We start from the raw sequence: 18,301 nt of genomic DNA, 5'->3' as shown, positions 1-18,301 counted from the left end.
AATCCTCAGACACACACGCACACACAGTCCGACACACTACACACAAATATTTGGTCATACGCTTGAACACATACGCAAACACACATTCGTACACACACCAGTACACCAGTCATCCATTAGTCTGATACTGATTCACGGAGACATCAGTGTTGGTTCAGCAGCTTGTTCCTAATGAGCCAAAATGGCCGCTGCCGCACCGCAGTTTCCAGGCCAGAGCAGGAAACAGCCCCAGGGGCACAGAAACTGGGCGAGAGGAAGGATCAGAGGGGCTGGATTTAAATGGAGCTCATTAGCTCATGGTAGCCATGAGAGGTCCCTGCACACTGAGAAGGAACAGACACACACACACACACACACAGATAAAAGCATGCATGCGTGCAACTGCAAATGGATTGTCTTGTATACATACAGTATGGGCACACGCAGGCACACACAAGTGCTACTCAGTTATTTTTGCAAGAGACCAGAGAGCAGGACAGACAGAGAGGGAGAGTGCATCAAAAATGTGGGGAAACAGAGAAAAAAACAGGGTTGGTGAGCTTCGGTTGGATGGGACGACTGGCAAGGTAGTGAGCACTGCAGATGGCAGAGAGACTTGCATGTGCATTTGTGTGTGTGTGATTTTCAGCCAGTCGTACCCCCTTCCCTGCCTTCCCTGCTTGTCCACCCACTCAACATATGTCCTCCTCGCCTCGCCTCGCCTCTCCTCTCCTCTCTTCATCCTTAATCTTTCTAATCACCATGTATTTTGTCGCGTCATTTCCCTCACTCTTCTGTATAAGTATAAATGTGGGTGGCACGCATGTTTGTGCCCTTTTTGCTCCACTTCAGTGCTTTCTGATGTATTTATATCCATAAACACACACATACACACACGCCTTTTTCACTCTGCAGCCAGACTCTCATCAAAGGGGTGTTTGATTTCATCTTCTGTTGCCCAGGCCCCACATGTCCCAGTAGGGTGGGGGTATAAAGTGCAGGGAGGGGCTGAGCTGTAAACCCAGCACCCACTAAGTCTCAGAGCTATAAATCTGAAAAGAAAAACACAAAAAACAAAACGACGCTTTGTGTTTGTCAGTCAAACGTTTTGCTAATCTTCGCTGAGGAATTTCACATCAGATTTGTTGTGTTTCTGCTCCACTTTGTCGGGATTTGTAGAAACGCATTGATAGCTGGTGGAATGCAGCCGATGTACAACAAAACACATGATGTTTGCTATTGTGTCACTGCATTTGTCACATTTTATTTATTCGGTTCAGTTTTTGATTTTGACTATGTGCGACAGTGTGTGTTGGAGTATCTTTTTTGAGAGATTTTCTGTGAAGAGGAATTGACTGATCCCAGTGATGAAGTTGTACAGGCAAGATATCTAGATACTGCTGTTCAAGAGAAGCTTATTGAACTGAATGGATTTTGGAGTGGCTCTTTACAAAATGCTAATAATACTACTCATGAATAAAGTTTATTCTTGCAGCACTTATCAAAACAAACATTAAAAGTGCTTCAGATAAAGAATGTCACAGATATAGAGCACCAGCAAACTGCAATATCAATGAAACAAGTAAAAACATATCATTATCCAAATGGGGCTTTAAGAAGTGGTTTAAAAAAAGACAGCGAGACAGCAAAAAAAATAAATGAAATTACTTCCTCAGGCAGTCTAAATATCCTGACAGGAATAAGCACCATTCACTCTACTCTTCAGCTGAGGCGCATAAACAATTGGTAGGTTTTTTTTTTCTGGAGACAGACCATGAGGTGCCTTAAAAATCAACCCTAAAATCCCTAAAACAATCAGTTAGACAGGCAGAAGTAAGACAGATATCAGATCATTTAAAATGAATCTCGTGGCTATAGAAGCTTGCACATTATCACACAAATCTTTCAGTCAGTATTTACAGTATATGGACAAAAGTATTGGGAAATTTGACCATGACACCAATGGGGACATCACATTCTAAATACATTGACAGCTTTGCAGCTATAACAGCATCCACTCTGCACTTGATTTTGGAGTGTTTCTGTGGGAATTTTTGCCTAGTCATGCAATAGAGCATTTGTGAGGTTGATGTTGGATGAAAAGGCCTGGCTCGCAATGTCCATTCCAGTTCGTCCACACAAAGTTGGAAGCATAGCATTGTTCAAAATGTCTTGGTAGGCTAACGCATTAAAATTTCCCTTCACTGGAATTCTGAGGCTGAGGCCAACCCCTGAAAAACAGCCCCATGCCACACCTGAATTCAATAATAAACAGGTGTGTTGTCCCAATACTTCTGTCTATATCGTGTATCAGCATCATAAATATCCATGTTCTGAGGTTTGTAATGTGTCGTCATGCTGAGAATAAAGTAAGACCGAAATGTATCCATTGCTTTCAAAAAATGACCTCCAGTTGCATTTCTTCATATCACCGACCGTCTGTTGCACAACTTAATTTAGAAAGGCGCAGAGTTTCAGCCGTTGCGATGGTCCCACATCTCCTGATGGGAGATGTGCAGGGTGGGCAGGGCCTGAGTCATAAACCTAACGCTCCCTCTGAGACTGTGGCAATGCCAGACCGTCGAGCTAAACTATGAGAGCACATTCATTAGCGTTTTATTGCTCTGTAGTCTCGTCAATTAATCACAGGCGGGTTCACAGACGTGCACGCGCTTTGTTTTTTTTTAACTGTTCTAAGCACAAAAACACATTGTACAGAACCGAGACACGCATTGTGTGTCATCCTCACTTTAAGACGCACAAAGACATTACCACACACACACACACATGTGTTCATTCGATGGCTCCCTGGTGTGTTGTACATGCAACTTCTCTCAGGGTCTTTATATCTGTTCTTCTGAGATCACTTACACACATGCACACGCACACACACACACACACACATAATGTATCTGTACCTCCTGTGAAGACACTCATTGAGCAACAGTAAAATGGCGTCACCTCAGCTCTCCTCTTCTCTGCTGGTGAAGGTTTTATTGAAGGAATCTTAATCGTGTTAATTGTAGTTTCATTTATAGTTTCAGGGCTGTCTCTGCTTGGAGTGGATCTGCTTATAATTAGTATTTCAGGAAAAAAATTATGCTGCTTTTAACAGCACTTTTGATTTGCAGTAATAATGAATTTCACAATTCAACTGATCTGTGCAGTTTAAGTCAGTTCTTATTTTCTTTTCTTAAAATACTGACTGACAAACTTAAAGACTATGTGAACACTTTTTATGAAGTCAACTGTTCATGAGCTACCTCTAAATATAATCTTGTTTTAAAGTCTCAGAAAGGCAGAAAAGGCAGATACAAATAAACAAATTAAGGTTTCTCTGCTCTTGTTTCCTCTTTATTTGGCTGCATATTCTTAAAATGATAGAAAATGATAGAAAACTGGAGCAGACACTGAAGTAAAAAAAAAAAAATCAATCAAGCAATCAATAAAGTGAAAGGACTTGCTTTTACTTCACAGCGAGGACCAGTTACAAAATTTCTTAGAAACCTATGTCAGTTTTTGCTTAAATTTAATTGCACGTGTGTTCCTTCTTGTAGACCCTGCTGTATCAGAAGGCACAGGGTCTGCTTAAAACTGTCAACGGACGGTCAGGTGCAGAATTACATTTTGACTCGGGGCTCTGACGTAGACAGATCACAGTCTCTGCACAAGGTCAAGGACAATGCGTTGTATCGATACGTGAGAGACAGGAGAGGAGGCAGGAGACGATACTACAACTGTCCATTCAGCACATGCAGACACACACCCTGTGTGTTCAGGCAGAACGGCTGAGGCTGTGTGGAGGTACACTGAGTGACACACCATGAGCATGACTCCTGAGGATAAGAAAAAAAAAAACAAAGCCCACTTGTGTACTGTTATGAGCAGGACTAAATTAAAACTTCACACATAACAAAGAAGTTATTGCATGATGCTGTGTGAGGATCCAGCCAAGCGCCGCTGCCGAGCGAAGCCGTGGTAAAACGCAATTTATTTAAGCAGAAGCCTGAAACACACGAGGAGTAAGTAATACAATGAATGTTGTTATTTTTGATTTTTTTTTTTTTTTTTTTTTGCGATATTCATCTCAGATGTTGGCTTAGAGGGGGAGATAATGTGAAACGATTTCCGTGGTCTGATCAGATGAGCATCCAAATAATGGTGAACTGGTGCTGTTTTGTAAGATATTTGGGACATTTGTGTGTTGAGTAATTCGTCATAAAAGAGAACAACAAGCTATACTTTCTTTTTTTGAAAACGGCAGACTTGTAGGCTTGTGGATTTGTGTAGAGCAGCTGTGTATGGTGAGTTTTTGTTAGCTTACAGAGTCATTAAAAGGAGAAACACAATCATCATTCTGCTGTAGGGTTGTTGTGTTGTTTTATTTTTCCTCAAAAAAAGCTTAATGTGTAAATTTGCATTTCATTTGAAAACAGCTTTGGTTATGGTTGATAGAATTATGGCTCTGTTGAGAATTATTTATTAATGGTGTTGTGTTAAACAAGTGGCTGTGTTTCTCTCAGGCTGAGACTCCTCCGCTGGGGCCTGTTAAAGTTCAGGAGCCTGGCAGTGTAGAAGCACAAGTCAGAGGGACTCTGACCTCCTGAGTCTCCCAAAGCGGCTCAGTGTTTTCATACACACTTTGTTTGTAAATGTGGATCTGTGCAGTACCCTACAAAGTTTTCAAAAATGCAGACCAAATGTGAAGCTGTGAAATATTAATTTTGTTGCCCCTTAGATAAACACAAAATATTGATTTTTGACTTGCTTTGGCCCGGCTAATGAAAAGTTAATTTTCCCACAGGAGACTATTGTAAAAAAAAAAAAAAAATACCCCAGTTTTGTGTATCAGAGTACAGTAAAGTTTGAATTGTATTTTTCCCTTCAAAAAAACAAGCAAGTATAAACCTTCCTTAGAAATACCATTATGTACACTTCAGTTCCACCATCTGTTAACAGTTCTGGCAGCCAAATATTCCATGAAATATACAAAGTCAGTTTGGCTAACATCATGACATGATAATCTATGTAACTAATCCAAATGTGCTTTCCTGAAACAGCTATTGTGTGTGTGTGTGTGTGTGTGTGTGTGTGTGTATCTGTGTTCTCCAGAAGCATGTATGTGTGGTATACAGTTTATTTTTGTCATTAGTATGCTGTGCAGAACAGATATTTCAGCAGGGATCAAAACATCAGCACATCAGTAGCATTGGGGATCTTCTCTAAAATGACGCTCTAATAAAAATCAACAAAGTCTGGCTCTGTTCAAACTTAACAAATTGTGTTGTTATTGTCTTGGGACTCCTTCTCTCTCTCAACACATAAAGTCCTCCCTTTCTGAAACTGTGAGACTGATGAAGGTGATTGAAAACATTTGAAAAGACTGACACCTTTTTCTTTCTTTCTTTATTTACTGGCTCCATGGGTAAATTCTGCTGCCTCGTTTTATCTGGGGAGAGTACACGAGTGTTTACTTCATTTTCATCAATGCTCTGCTTCACATTAATACAGCTCCACACACACACTCCCTTCCTGGCAGCTTCCCAGTGCAACCACAGTCTCCTACTGCTGGCTGCTGGATGGTCCCAGAGGAGCAAATGAGGCTTACATTCCTTGCTCGAGAGTTGAAAGGAGAATGTTAGTCAATCACCTTTGTCCGTTCAGATTTTTCTTGCATATTGTTGCTTTTTTGCGACAAGCCACGTCCTTTACACACCCACTCTCTCTTCTTGTTGACCCTGCAGCAGCTGTAACAGTTGGTAGAAACACGGTTTGCTCATTTTTGCAGTATTTTTTTCGGGGAGTGAGGTCGGGAAGTCCTGCTGGCACGCTTGGCAATGACTGTAAACTAGCCAACAGAACAGGAAAGCAAAGAAACAACCTTGAAAGTGTGCTGTTTCCTTCCATCCTCATTTTTGTCCTCAATTTCAAAGCATATTAAAGTAGATTTTGTTCCTGTTTCTAGTGTCACACAGAAACTACAAGGTAGGTTGTTGTGAGGGATGGAAACAGGGTCCCACAAACAGAAAATGCAAAATTTGCAAAATACGTATGAACTGTAACAGGAGGGATTTTGTAGATGATTCATCTGTGCAGGGTAGCTAATGTGGAAATATATTTGTACTGTGCTTTAGTTCTTAGAATGTTGAGTCATATGCAGGTCCTACACAGTGTAGTACACAGTCACACGTACTGTATACTCAGAAGAAAACATCTCCATGTAAAAGGATCTTTTCTTTTTAAAACGCAAGTTTCTTAGGTGGAGATGAGCTCAACTATTAGTTAGTCAAAAGAGGCCACTATGTTCAGCCAAGAGCCTTTGCCATGGTAACCCATCCGCTGTGAAGGTTTATTTTCAGTGCACTGGAGCGTGTTCATTTCAACAACAATGCCCACAGTCGCCCAGAGAAGTTTTGAGCTTGATGTTTCCGTATTTTACAGTCAAATGGTGTGTTTTTACAAGACGACTTGAGGAAGTGAGCGACTGAATGTCAAAACGATGGTTTGGTTTGCTGCCAAAATGGCATGGTTGGCAGCCAAAGCAGTGATTCATCAGTGTTTGGATTCTGGTGATATTTTCATAGCCTGGCTGTAGAACTGATACAAATCCAACAAACCAGAAATATAAAAAATAAAAGTGGCAATGGTTGTCTTTTTATGGTTTCTCATGGAGAGGGCAAATGAAACTAAAACCAGTAATTGGGACAGACAGTTGATGGGATAATGCCTTCACATGTAACAGTACAAATCTGAAGTTGTTCTTGTGCATCAGCAATGTGAAAGAGAGCACATCATATTTCAATTAGCAATTGTACAGAACTATACACACAGGAAGTACCCAACTGTGTAATGTAAATCAGCATTTTTAGATGATGCATAACCGGCTCGGCTCAGTACATCGTGCATGTGTACTCGTTGTGCTTCTCTTACCATATGCTCCCACTTTAAATGGTGCCTAAAAAGCGGTTAAACACAAGTTTGCTCCTGATTTTCAGTGTCTCATTTTGTTGTTCTGTGTGAAATAACGTCTACAGCTCATGTATGGAAGCTAAAACGCTCCACAAAGGCACTGCACACACACTGTTTGTTTCTGTGTCGCACAGGTGGTCATGTGAAGGTTTTGCATTGTAATGACCTTGTCAAGGTTAGGAGGTCCACTCAATGAGACTACACACAAAGAAAATTAATGCAATTACTTTACTGGGCGCTTTGGATGAAAGCCCTGCCTGAATGGTATGTGCTACACATGACTGGAGTACAGTGCAGATTGGAAGGAAGAGGGAAAAGGGTTGAATAAGGGTTATGGAGAAGAGGGCTGGGGTGTAAGAAAATATCAATATATGTGAGCACCTTTATATTATGTTTAGAGTTTGTTTACCTGAAGAATATTGCAAGTATCTTAATTTTATTTATTTATATATTTCCCTTTGCTCAGATTTCACAAAAAATAGTGTTATGATGTTGGATAGGATTTTGATAAATGCAAATGCACATCCCACTTTTTTCCCTTTTTTATTTACTCATAGTTCATGTATATGGTGCTTTCTTCTTTATATTCTGAATTAGATTAAATTGCAAGCCCTATGTCTTGTATTTTATCTGTACATTCACAGCCCCAGAAGAGAGAGAATATGACAAAGTAAATATTGAAATGAAACAAGGCAACATTTAATATGGATTAACATCCCCTCTGGATCTAACAAATACTGCATCAACTTGTTTTGCTGAATTTCTATCGCAATTGCCAGATAAATCTTTCACACAGACTGTGGGCAGTTTAGATACCTAAAAGTTGTCAAAATCGGTTGGATTTTGGCCGACCTGTCCTATAATCTTTGTGGCTCAGTGTGGCCTCATGATGCAGAAACAGAAGCTACTTGTTTCAGTCACAGCAAATTGGATAAAAGTGTCGGCTAAATATGTACAGCGCAAAGACAAACTGACGGGGATCACGAACATGAGGAGCGACGCACACAGAGAGAGAGACAGGTAGAGAGACGGCTTGTATCTGGGTTACTCTGGCCTCACATCTCTCCACTGCAGATGAATATTAATAAGGAGTTATTAATATCTGCTGCCTGCACTGTGCGTGAATATGTGTGTATGCAAGGTCGGCACGGAGGCGCAGTGTGAACAAGCCTTCCTCCTCCTCCTGCTTCTCCTCCTTCTCCTCCTCTTCCACTCAGCCCTTATCTCTATCACTTTTTGCTCTTCTTTCCTCCTCCTCATGCTCACTCTGACTTTTCTCTTTTTCACAAGTTCTTTGTTTTTCTTGTGTTCTTCTCTCTCTCTCTCTCTCTCTCTCACTCACTCACTCACTTGCTTCATCATTCTTCCTGTCTGTCTCTGCTCCTTATGTTTCAAGGAGGGATGCTGATACTGACGCTGGTTTTGTCATACATCAAAGCAGGGTGACATAATTTTAGCTGTTTTCTCAGCCATTTGATACATGTCCTCAATTAGAAATATCTAAAGACATTTGTACAATAAAGTGCTGTAATTGTTGAATTGTAGTATGCAGTGACAGCAATGATTGGTACACGACTCTGCATCTCCTGTACCGAGCTGATAGTGTTAAGAACTGACATCAGCGCTGCAGTCATCCATTTTTTGCAGCAGGTTATTCAGTGCGTCACTTAGATGACATTTGTCACGTTGTCTGTCAGCCTTTGTTGGCTGGTCGTAATGTTGGCTTCTAGGATTTTAAGTGTAATCAGCTGTTGAATTTGTCTGTTCTGGGTTAGAAAACAAAAGCAACACAAAAAGAGGAGCTACTACACCTGATCGAGAAATTAACCACAACAATACATTTTGATTTTTGTATAGATTAAACAGGATAAGGTGTGTTAATTAGTGGGCTTTAGAGACACTTGGACCATTCAACTAACTAACCATTCAACTAGCTCAACCCCCACAAAGGAGTGGTTTTACATGACCAAAGTATTACGCCTCTTAAAACCATGAAGTCCTATGTTTGGCTCAGAGTTAGCCCTCTGTGGATCACTGTTACAACAACTGTCCACTGAATAAAGATAAATGACAGTTACATTTTACATTCCCTGTGATCTACTTTTATTCATTTCTAGAAGCTATAAAGCATTTATTGCAAAAAACTGCCGTTAAAGAGGATTTTAAATGAATGTGAAACACAATGCGTTAAAATCCTGGTGCAGCAAAGGACTGATGCTGCAGACAGTACAGACGGAAATAAAATATACAACCACAAAATTCAACCATTTGACACCAACCATTTGATTTTGGCCATTTGATCAGCTCCTCTTTTAATTTTTGCAACCCAGCACCTTTATTTTTGTACCAGTAGCTTACAAAACTCCTTAGAACATCAAATCCACACATTAGAGTCACATTTTTTTACACTATGCTTGAAAGAAATGCAGTGCACCAGCCTGACCTTTCCTGGGAGGAGGAAAACAACAACCAATCGGTGCTTCAGAACCATGATTCATAGCTTGAAAGCTGGGCTTAATAAACTAGAAAGTCCAGATGACAGTGAGCAATGTGCAGAGCACGAATGCATAATTTATACACACGTATTCCCTTGGCATGTTGCTGTCATATCTATCTCATGTGGGGAGCAGTGTGCACACCCACATGCACACACACACACTCTCGTCTCCCCTCCACTTCACTTCCCACTTCAGACAGTGTGTTTCACTTTAATGAATAAATCCATGTATGATAGGGTTTTTATAGGCAGCATTCACCGCAGTGAAAAGTGCAATAATAACAAAGAGGCTATTGCAAAAAAACAAACAACAACAACAGCAAAAAAAAAAAAAAAAAATGTGTTGAGCATGACAAAAACCTGTTGCTCTTCTGTTGTTAGAACAACCTCAACGAAAAAAGTAGATGTGCCCATCTATAACGTCTTTTTGTTGACAGGGCAAAATGGGACAAATAGCTTGAACTGACAGAGGTGTGCTTACTGCTCTGTGGTATTCAGACAAATGAGAAGCACTTTATTTTCAATGTACAGTAAATGAGCAGGAATTTCCCCTGACAATAGGCCGTCCTTTTGTCCATTAATAGTGAATGTTCTGTACGGGATGATAAGTTTTCATTTGTCTGGTTGTCATGTTTGTTTAGCAAGCCTCTTTGGTCTCATAACAAACATGTGGTTTGCTGCTTTATGTGTTTTCCTTGTAAAGTTCATGCATGTCATGCTATATGGATATGTGGGTTTTTCATGTGTGAATGTCTGCATCAGGGCATACTGTAATAGATCAAGGGGAGCAGGTGTTTGTGTGTGTGTGTGTGGCATTCATGTGAGTCAGCATGCATGTGCACCAAGGGGAGCAGGTGTGTCTGTGTGGTGTGTTCACTCGGCCAGATAATGGGCACATATGGGCAGAGCAAGAGACACTCACATGTATGCACACACTCACACACACACACACAGGGTATACAGTATATGAAATGCATGCATATGTACACAAGTGATAGAGCCTTTTGCATATGTTCTCTGAATCCATGTGTTTGTGAATCAGTGGATGACACACATATTGGATAAAAACAATGCTAGGATTAAAACTGGTATTTATGATAATGATGGTGATGATGATAATGATAATGAAAATTAAGCATAATGGGATACAAGCCCTGAAACACAGCAAAGCTTTAGTTATTACAATTACTATAGGAAAAAAAATGAAACAAGAGGTCACCTCCATTATGTCATTTTAAATTTTAGAGTCTGAATGTGGATGTGAATAGCAGAGACTAAGCTGTGGGGTCTTGTGCATGAGATTGGTGATGGACTTCCCACTTTTTCTGACTACATAGGTGAGAAAGAGAGAGAAACTGAGAGAGAATACTTGTCAGCTATTTGAAAATGACAGAGAGCGTGAGAAGCAGCGAAGCAAGGGAGATAGAGAAAAATGGGGAGATGGGGGGGTAGACTGATGGAAGAAAGGAGGAAGAGTGTGTGGTTGAAAATGAACTTGTCGGCTGCTGGGGAACCAATGGAGGGAGTGACAGGCATATAGATTAGAGAGAAAAGAGGGAGGAAAGAGGGAATGATGAGGAGGAGAAGTGGTTAGGGGACGAGACAGAGCGATTGTTAATAGGTATGGAAGGATGAAGAGGAGAAAGATGTGAAAAAGAAGGGAGAAAAAGAGGAAGAGTCAGAAAGGAAGATATGTATGAGGTACATGGCCATAATGAGGAGGAAAAGGGACAGAGGAAGTGGAGGATAAAGATGTAGAAGTAGAGGTACAGTAGCAAAAGGAGGTCATCTTTCAAAAGAAACGACAATTCAGCTGGGATGGCAGATGACTGGTCTGTTGTGTGTGTGTGTGTGTGTGTGTGTGTGTGTGTGTGTGTGTGTGTGTGGGTGGGTGGGTTGTTGTCTGTATCAATGCGTGTGTGTCTTGTGGGATCCAAACGTGCTGGAAAAAAGACTATTGGTCAAGCCCAATTTTCTGGACCTCAGCAAGGCTGTTAATAGCATTTCTCTCTTTTTTTAGATCTTGAATTAGAGCTGCTGAAAGGTGTGTGTGTGTGTGTGTGTGTGTGTGTGTGGCTGAACATGCGTGTCCCCCATTAATTTGTGTCTGATCAGGTGTCATCATCAGTTAATTGACTGATAATAACATCATCGCTGTCCACCCAAATAGATCCCTGTTGGGAGGACGGCAGGGGAGCAGGAAAAGCAGATGGAGGGAGAGTGCGAGAAATGAGAGGGACGTGAATAAAGAAAAAGAGGAAAAAGAGGGGCACGCAGAGGAGATGATGTGGGAGACTCATGTAGGGGTGGATAATGTGAATGGTCCCCTTCGCTGTCTGTTATCTGGATGAGCCAATTAAATGAGGAGAGCAAAGACGGACTTTGGAAGGTTGAATGAGTTTTTGTTCTTCAAACCTTTTGGTGATGCAGTGTTTGCTGCTGCAAGTTTGCACTGGGACTACATTTTGTTGGTAAGCAATATTAGACGGAAGAATTTGTAGCATGCTCTTTGTGTGTGTGTGTGTGGAGCAATGATATTTTACAGAAGAGTGCTCAGAGTTGCAGTGATAGCATTTCTCTCCAGTCTTTATCATTAAGCAGATAAGAGCTGCACTGACTGGAGTTTGTATCACAGCTCATTACGGTCTGCAGTTCACTTCACACTGAAGTTCGGCTCAGTTAGGTTCATTTCCAGTTAAATTCTGATTGTTTTTATAGTAAAGTCTCTGAAATACTTTTGCTCTGTGCCTGCCCTTCACAATGATGGATTTCTGTTTTGTTTTATGCTTGTACTAACATCATCTCATGAATTCACAAGAGTGATTTTCATTGGCTTTAGTTTGTACAGTCGGTTTTGGTTTATTATTAAATATATCATATGCATTTAATAATGCATATACATTTTATGGACATATTGTATAGAGCACATGTTTTCAAGATTGTGCACATCTACAGGGGTGCTTTCAGTTAGTCTGGCTGATTATGCTTCTGCTTAGGTTGAAATAATAATTAGAATGAATAATGGTGCAATTTGTCCCACCTTGACAGGTGCAAGTTAAAGGGAGGTGCCATTCAAACACAGTCTCTTTTGCATGTCCATGCAGTCCCCTAATCAGCCAAAATAATTAAAATCAACTGTGTGGAGGGGCTTGAAAATTGTCCTTAGCAGAAGCCTTTTTCACAACAACATTTTGACCTGTCAAAGTTGGATGAATTCCATTTAGCTGCATCAGTTTAGCGCTCTGACTTTCAGTACTACAACTCATTGCACGTAACAGCACACAGCATCATGTAAAATAACATGTGTAACACCTGTGCTTTTTCCACCACGGCAAATCAAGTCTGCTGTGAGTTTTTATTTTTTATTTTTTGATTGTGCACTGATTACTACCAGGTGATCGAACCACCAAGTTCAATCACGATACAAATAGAAGAGATTATCTCCGAAAAAAAGTACCATACTACCAAAGCGAGTGTATGTAGTGGTAAAGTACACACTACAGAGCAGTGTTAAATTAAGCTTTGTCCATTTACAGTTACTGACTATAGTGGAGCTAGTATAGCCATTGACTACAGTACTTTAAAAACATTAACATAAAAGCACTGCGATATAACCAATATATTTAATGTAGTATTAATAAAAGTGATTGAAGTAGAGCTAATCCTAGACTGTAGTACTGTTGATTGGTTGAGTTACTGTGGAAACCTTTGTTTCCACACACTGCCCGCACTGATGGTAATAAGAGCAAATCAGTGTGAAATATTTTCAGCTGTGAAGTCATATGATGGATGGATAAATTATTGGATTAAGTCCTGTCACTCATGGTTAAGCAGCCTAAACCTCCACCCATTTTCTTCATCTTCCACCTTTCCTTCATTTTTCCTCTCCTTCTAGATTTTAATCTGTTCATCCTGTTTCCACCTCTTTTGCTTTTGCTGTATTTGCCCCCTCCCACCCTTCTTTATGATCCCTGTTTCTTTTTTCGCCATCCCTCTCCCTCCTCCTAAAGTATATCCACCTCCTGTCGTCTTCATCCTCTTTCCTTTTCTTCTTCCATTCCTTCATCCTTCCCCTCCCTCCCTACTTCATATTTCCATCAGGCTTCTGTTTTTTTCTCTCTCTCTCCTGCAGAATAAAGAACGGCTAATGGAATTACAGTCGCTCACATCAGCACGCAGTTTATCATACAGTGCGCACAAACGCACACACACACACACACACACACACAAACACTACATGACTGTGCATATGCATGCGACAGGACAGACACACAGAGAGGCATGCGGCCAGAAAGATTAGTGAGCTCAGTATTATTAAAGTTTTACTCTCTTCTAATCCTCACACTCTCACATATGGAGCGTGCGGACACACACTCCCAAATACTTTACAAACACACACATCCTCAGTGGGGTACACCCTGTGAGAGGGGCAGGCAGTGTGAGATAAACTGATCACGCAGCAGTACAATATGCTGAAAGTGATTAGGTGTGTGTGTGTGTGAGTGATAGTAAGCGATGATGATGTGCAACAGCAGTCAAAAAGCAGATATTAACTCACACTGGACTCTACCGTGTAAAGACAGAGAAAAATATTTTCCAGCAGAGAGCATCATCTCTGAGCACTACGATAGGTGCAGAGCGCAGAGCCCTAACATGTGTGTTTTCATGAGTGTATGTCTGATAAAAATACATTTTACTATTAACTTGAGTTCTCTTCTTTTGGAAATCTCAGAAACTCTCTAAAACCAATTCCAGAGTTTAGAGAAAATGGGGAAATATGGTTCCATCCAAGTAACGACATGCTCCAAATAAAAACCACAGTGGTATTTCCCATAAGGCACAGCTGCATCTAATAGGTGACTTCACTGCAGATGAATGTAAAGAACACCTCCTTGGGCACTGCATTTAAAGCAGACTGCTCCTACATATCTTGTGTTGTTGTTTAGTCAGTGCCTTTGTTTTAAGACTATCTTCAGGGCATTCCTGCTTTATTTTAACTGTAATGATAAAAAAAAAAAAAGTTTATTTATGTTGCACTTGTCTAAATAAATATTACAACGTGCTTGGTTTTAAACAGAAATAAAAAAATATCAAATTAGAGGAATAAAAGCGACAATAACAATAAAAATAAAACAAGTCCTAACATACAATTCTATTAACTAATATTAAGTATCTGGAACTAATTTGAAAATAGAATTACTGAAAGGCCATTTGATGATCATGAGTTTCCGCCCCTCTTCTCTTTCACCTGGTCACGTGAGCAAAAAGCAGATCAAAATATGATTACTTTTTCCTGTAAGAAACAGCGGTTGTGTAAGTGATGTTTATGTTTTATCCCACTGGATGGGAGTTACGTTTCATTGGCTGTTCAGATGGACTGGTACATGATGCTTAGACTGGCACAGCTCAGCTAGCCTGAGCCAGAAGAGGAAGAGGCTGTCTGGTAACCTCATGTTTGTCCAATTTACACGTTAGGTAGAATTAAGCCAGCGCGATAATAAGTTATTTTGTTTGTTGTTTCACCTTTTTGCTTCACTTCCGGGTGCGCCGCTTGTGGTCTCCAAGCTAATTACTTAATTCGCTACTGATTGCTAAATGCAGTGTTAGCTTGGCTGACTCGTTTTCTGACGTATTTCTAAACTTGTCAGCTTATACTTTACTTACGTATTTTGTTGTATCCTCGAATACTACTGCTACTACTGCTGCTGCTGCTATTACTACTGCTACTACTCTTACTACAAGAGCTACTACTATTGCAAGTGCTATTACACCATTTCATTGACAAGTATTGTAGCCTGCTCACATTATACAGCTCGCTTACTGCTACATTTCAGATAATTTTCATTTATATATACACATGCAACGTGTGGTTGTGGTGGCTTTGGACATGTAGCAAAGCACATGCTGATGGAGCAGGGATGAGTAACAAAGTAAAATAGGCCTTAATTATTAATGTAACTGATTGCTTTTGCTGTTGAGTAATTTGTGAAGTAATGCAATTTTTAAATAAGTAATTCATGTGAAGTAATTTATTGCACTATCCGAGTAACCAGACACTGATTATTAATTACCAGCACCTTTGGATAGACTTGTTTCACCAACCAGATTGTGTGTCTAAAGGAAGAGCACCTGTTGATATTTTGTATTAACGAGCTCCTTAGTTGCTTAGCAAGTGTGTTCACACTTTGGTTTTGTATATCACTTTTGGGATAATACACAATACGGATACCTCAATAAACATTCTTTCTACTGCAGTTTGAAAAACAAAATACCCATCCATGGTATCAGGTACAGTAAATACATAAGCAGTGTTGGGATCTGATGATATTCTCTCAGGCCATTATCCACTGTGAGTTCATATGTAGAAATGACAAGCTCTGTGAGTGAGAGGAATGGGATTTCAGCGGATATTGTAGCCGCCCTGTAATCGCGCTAAGCATACAGGATAAGTCTATCTCCCTCCGCCTCCTCTCCCTAACCCCAGTACATCTCCTCTCCCTTTTTCCTCTTTCTCTCCCTTTCTGTCTCCTTATCTCTGTTGTAACAGCACAGGTTGGATTAACTTTACAGGGGTTCTTAAAGTTTTGCGTTCTTTCTATCCCGAAAGTAGGTTTGCATTTATGGGATTTGTGACTTTGTCATTGGGAATTACGTTTGATCAAATGGGACTGAAATCAGCGCATTGATAATTTGCTCAAATACTGCACACATAATACAGTTAAAGCCAAGATTACGGTTTCTGTTCTCACTTGGGTGGCATTATAACAGCTGATGGTGTGTCATATTTCTGCAACCTTTAGTGATATATCCATTATGAAACAAGGAACACAAAAGTGTCCATAAAAGTGTCAATAAGAAAGTTTTGAAGAATTAACATAAACCTGAAAAAGGAATGTCTTCTCCCAGTGTGTGTAATCTACAGCGTGAGAGCATTTGTGGAATCCCAGATGTCAGATGTTATAACTGTCTTTAATCGGGCTAAGCATACAGTATGGATAATCCGCTCTCTCTTACAGTACTTTTACTCACTTAGTCTTACTCCTGCAATTTGTCTGGGTGATACAACTGTGTAATCTCACTGAGACTGTTGTAATTCTGTCTCTTATTTCTCTCTAACTTTCTTCTTTTATTCCACTGGGTAAACTCTGAGCACATTTTGTGATTTCTAAACTTTCGGCTGCATGAAGATGTTGACCTTCGGTTTACAAACTGAATTGTAGGGCAATTAAAAAACATGTTTTCATACTGTAAATCTGTAAAATTTGGACAAGGAATTTGTAAAATCTCTAAAAAAAATCTGCTCTTTTTTAAATCTGAAATTAAAAAAAAAATGTTACAGGAGTTGTGAGGTAAAATGACCATTATGTAATGTTAGCAAAGACAATAATCTTTGCACCAGCCAGTAGTTACTGATCTGATGAGTGGCGTTGTGTGTGTGTTGATACAAAGTGAATGGACTGCATAACCTATACAATATGCTGAGGAACTAAACAGCACACAGTTAGCTCTGTTGTACTTGCTTGACAGATGGGAGTATATTAGTCATCGGTCTATTCTACAGGCAGACACTTCAGTGTCTGGAAAATACACAGGCTCACTAACTGATATGTCAACAATTCAAACACTCCTTAAAGCCTCTGAAGTAAACTACCAAACTGTAAAAAATGTAAACACTGTATCAACTTCAAGGATGCTTATGTGATGTATTAAATCAGCAAATGGATCACTTACTGACTGAAGGTGGTGATTTAAGAGCTTACTGACAGATGTGCTGTGTGCTAACTTTATTTATCCTCTCTCTTCTCTTTCTTGCTTCTCTCTGTTCTAGGCTCCGACTACTCTCCCCCTCCCCCTCTTCCTCGCCCTCCTCCCCCTGGCCTGACCAATGAGCACAGTGGTGGTGGTAGCCATAGCGACCATCATGGAGGAGGGGGCAGTGTCAACCACGGGGTGGGCGTGGTGGGCCTGGCCCCGGAGCACATCCCCACCCCAGGAGCGGCCCTGAGCTGGCAGGCGGCCATAGACGCTGCACGGCAGGCGAAGATGATGGGCAACGCCGCATCGAGCGGAGGTGCTGGGCTTGGGTCGGGAGGGGGCGGGCCCATCTCCACGGCCAGCTCCACGCAAAGGAAGAGACAACACTATAGCTCTAAGCCCAAGAAACAGACCACAACTACAGCCACAAGGCCGCCACGGGCCCTGCTCTGTCTCACTCTGAAGAACCCCATCCGCAGGGCCTGCATCAGCATCGTAGAGTGGAAGTATCCTTTAAGGAGCCATGGGTGGTGATTTGTCTATAGGAGGTTGTAATGAGTAATAACATGCAACATGGTTCAGTCTCGCTCTCAGGGGAGTTTCATGTTTTTCAAATGTAAGACACCTGACGTGATAGTTAATTAATTACTTCACCCTAATTGGATACCTTGATTAAAAAAACTGTCCAGAATCTGTCCTCTTAAGCTCCAAGATGTCTGAGTTGCATGTTTTGCTCCAGGTTTCCTTCAGTTAGAAGAAGACGACAGAGAGAGATCGAGAGAGAGAGATGAGAATGAAAAACAAACACAAGATATAACATAAGATTATCTTATAACATGGAGAATGCAGAAAGTTTGGCACAGATTAAGTGGAGTAAGTATATGAATAGATAAGTAATTGTCATAATCTTTAATGTTGCTGGATTATTGCAATTAAAAGCATGTAGTGTGCCTTCAGAATCTGATCTGATGATCCATGTGAAACTGTGAGATGATTTGCTGCTAAAGCTTACAGACAACGAGGGGAAACACACATATTTCTTGAAGATCTCCCATATGTAGTATGCCATAATATGGGTTACAACCAAACCGCATCCCTTCA

General features: G+C 40.6%; 1 protein-coding gene across 7 annotated transcripts in view; it reads left to right on the top strand.

Moving 5' to 3' along the window:
• cacna1c (calcium channel, voltage-dependent, L type, alpha 1C subunit) overlaps window positions 1-18,301 on the top strand; it is a 170,402-nt gene that overhangs the window by 27,765 nt on the left and 124,336 nt on the right. For 5 of the 7 annotated variants that reach the window (XM_046379142.1, XM_046379136.1, XM_046379139.1 and 2 more), the window contains exon 2: window positions 17,274-17,706. In XM_046379142.1, the coding sequence (XP_046235098.1) occupies window positions 17,274-17,706 (433 nt within the window). Of the gene's footprint in view, window positions 1-14,773; window positions 14,889-15,504; window positions 15,734-17,273; window positions 17,707-18,301 lie in introns of those variants that run through there. The other 2 variants (XM_046379141.1, XM_046379140.1) reach the window with 2 other exon arrangements.

This window comes from Scatophagus argus, chromosome 22 (assembly GCF_020382885.2).
Source record: "Scatophagus argus isolate fScaArg1 chromosome 22, fScaArg1.pri, whole genome shotgun sequence".
NCBI classification, from domain to species: domain Eukaryota; kingdom Metazoa; phylum Chordata; class Actinopteri; family Scatophagidae; genus Scatophagus; species Scatophagus argus.
Note: the sequence above shows the minus strand (reverse complement) of the source record. Positions and strands in the feature narration are given on the sequence as shown.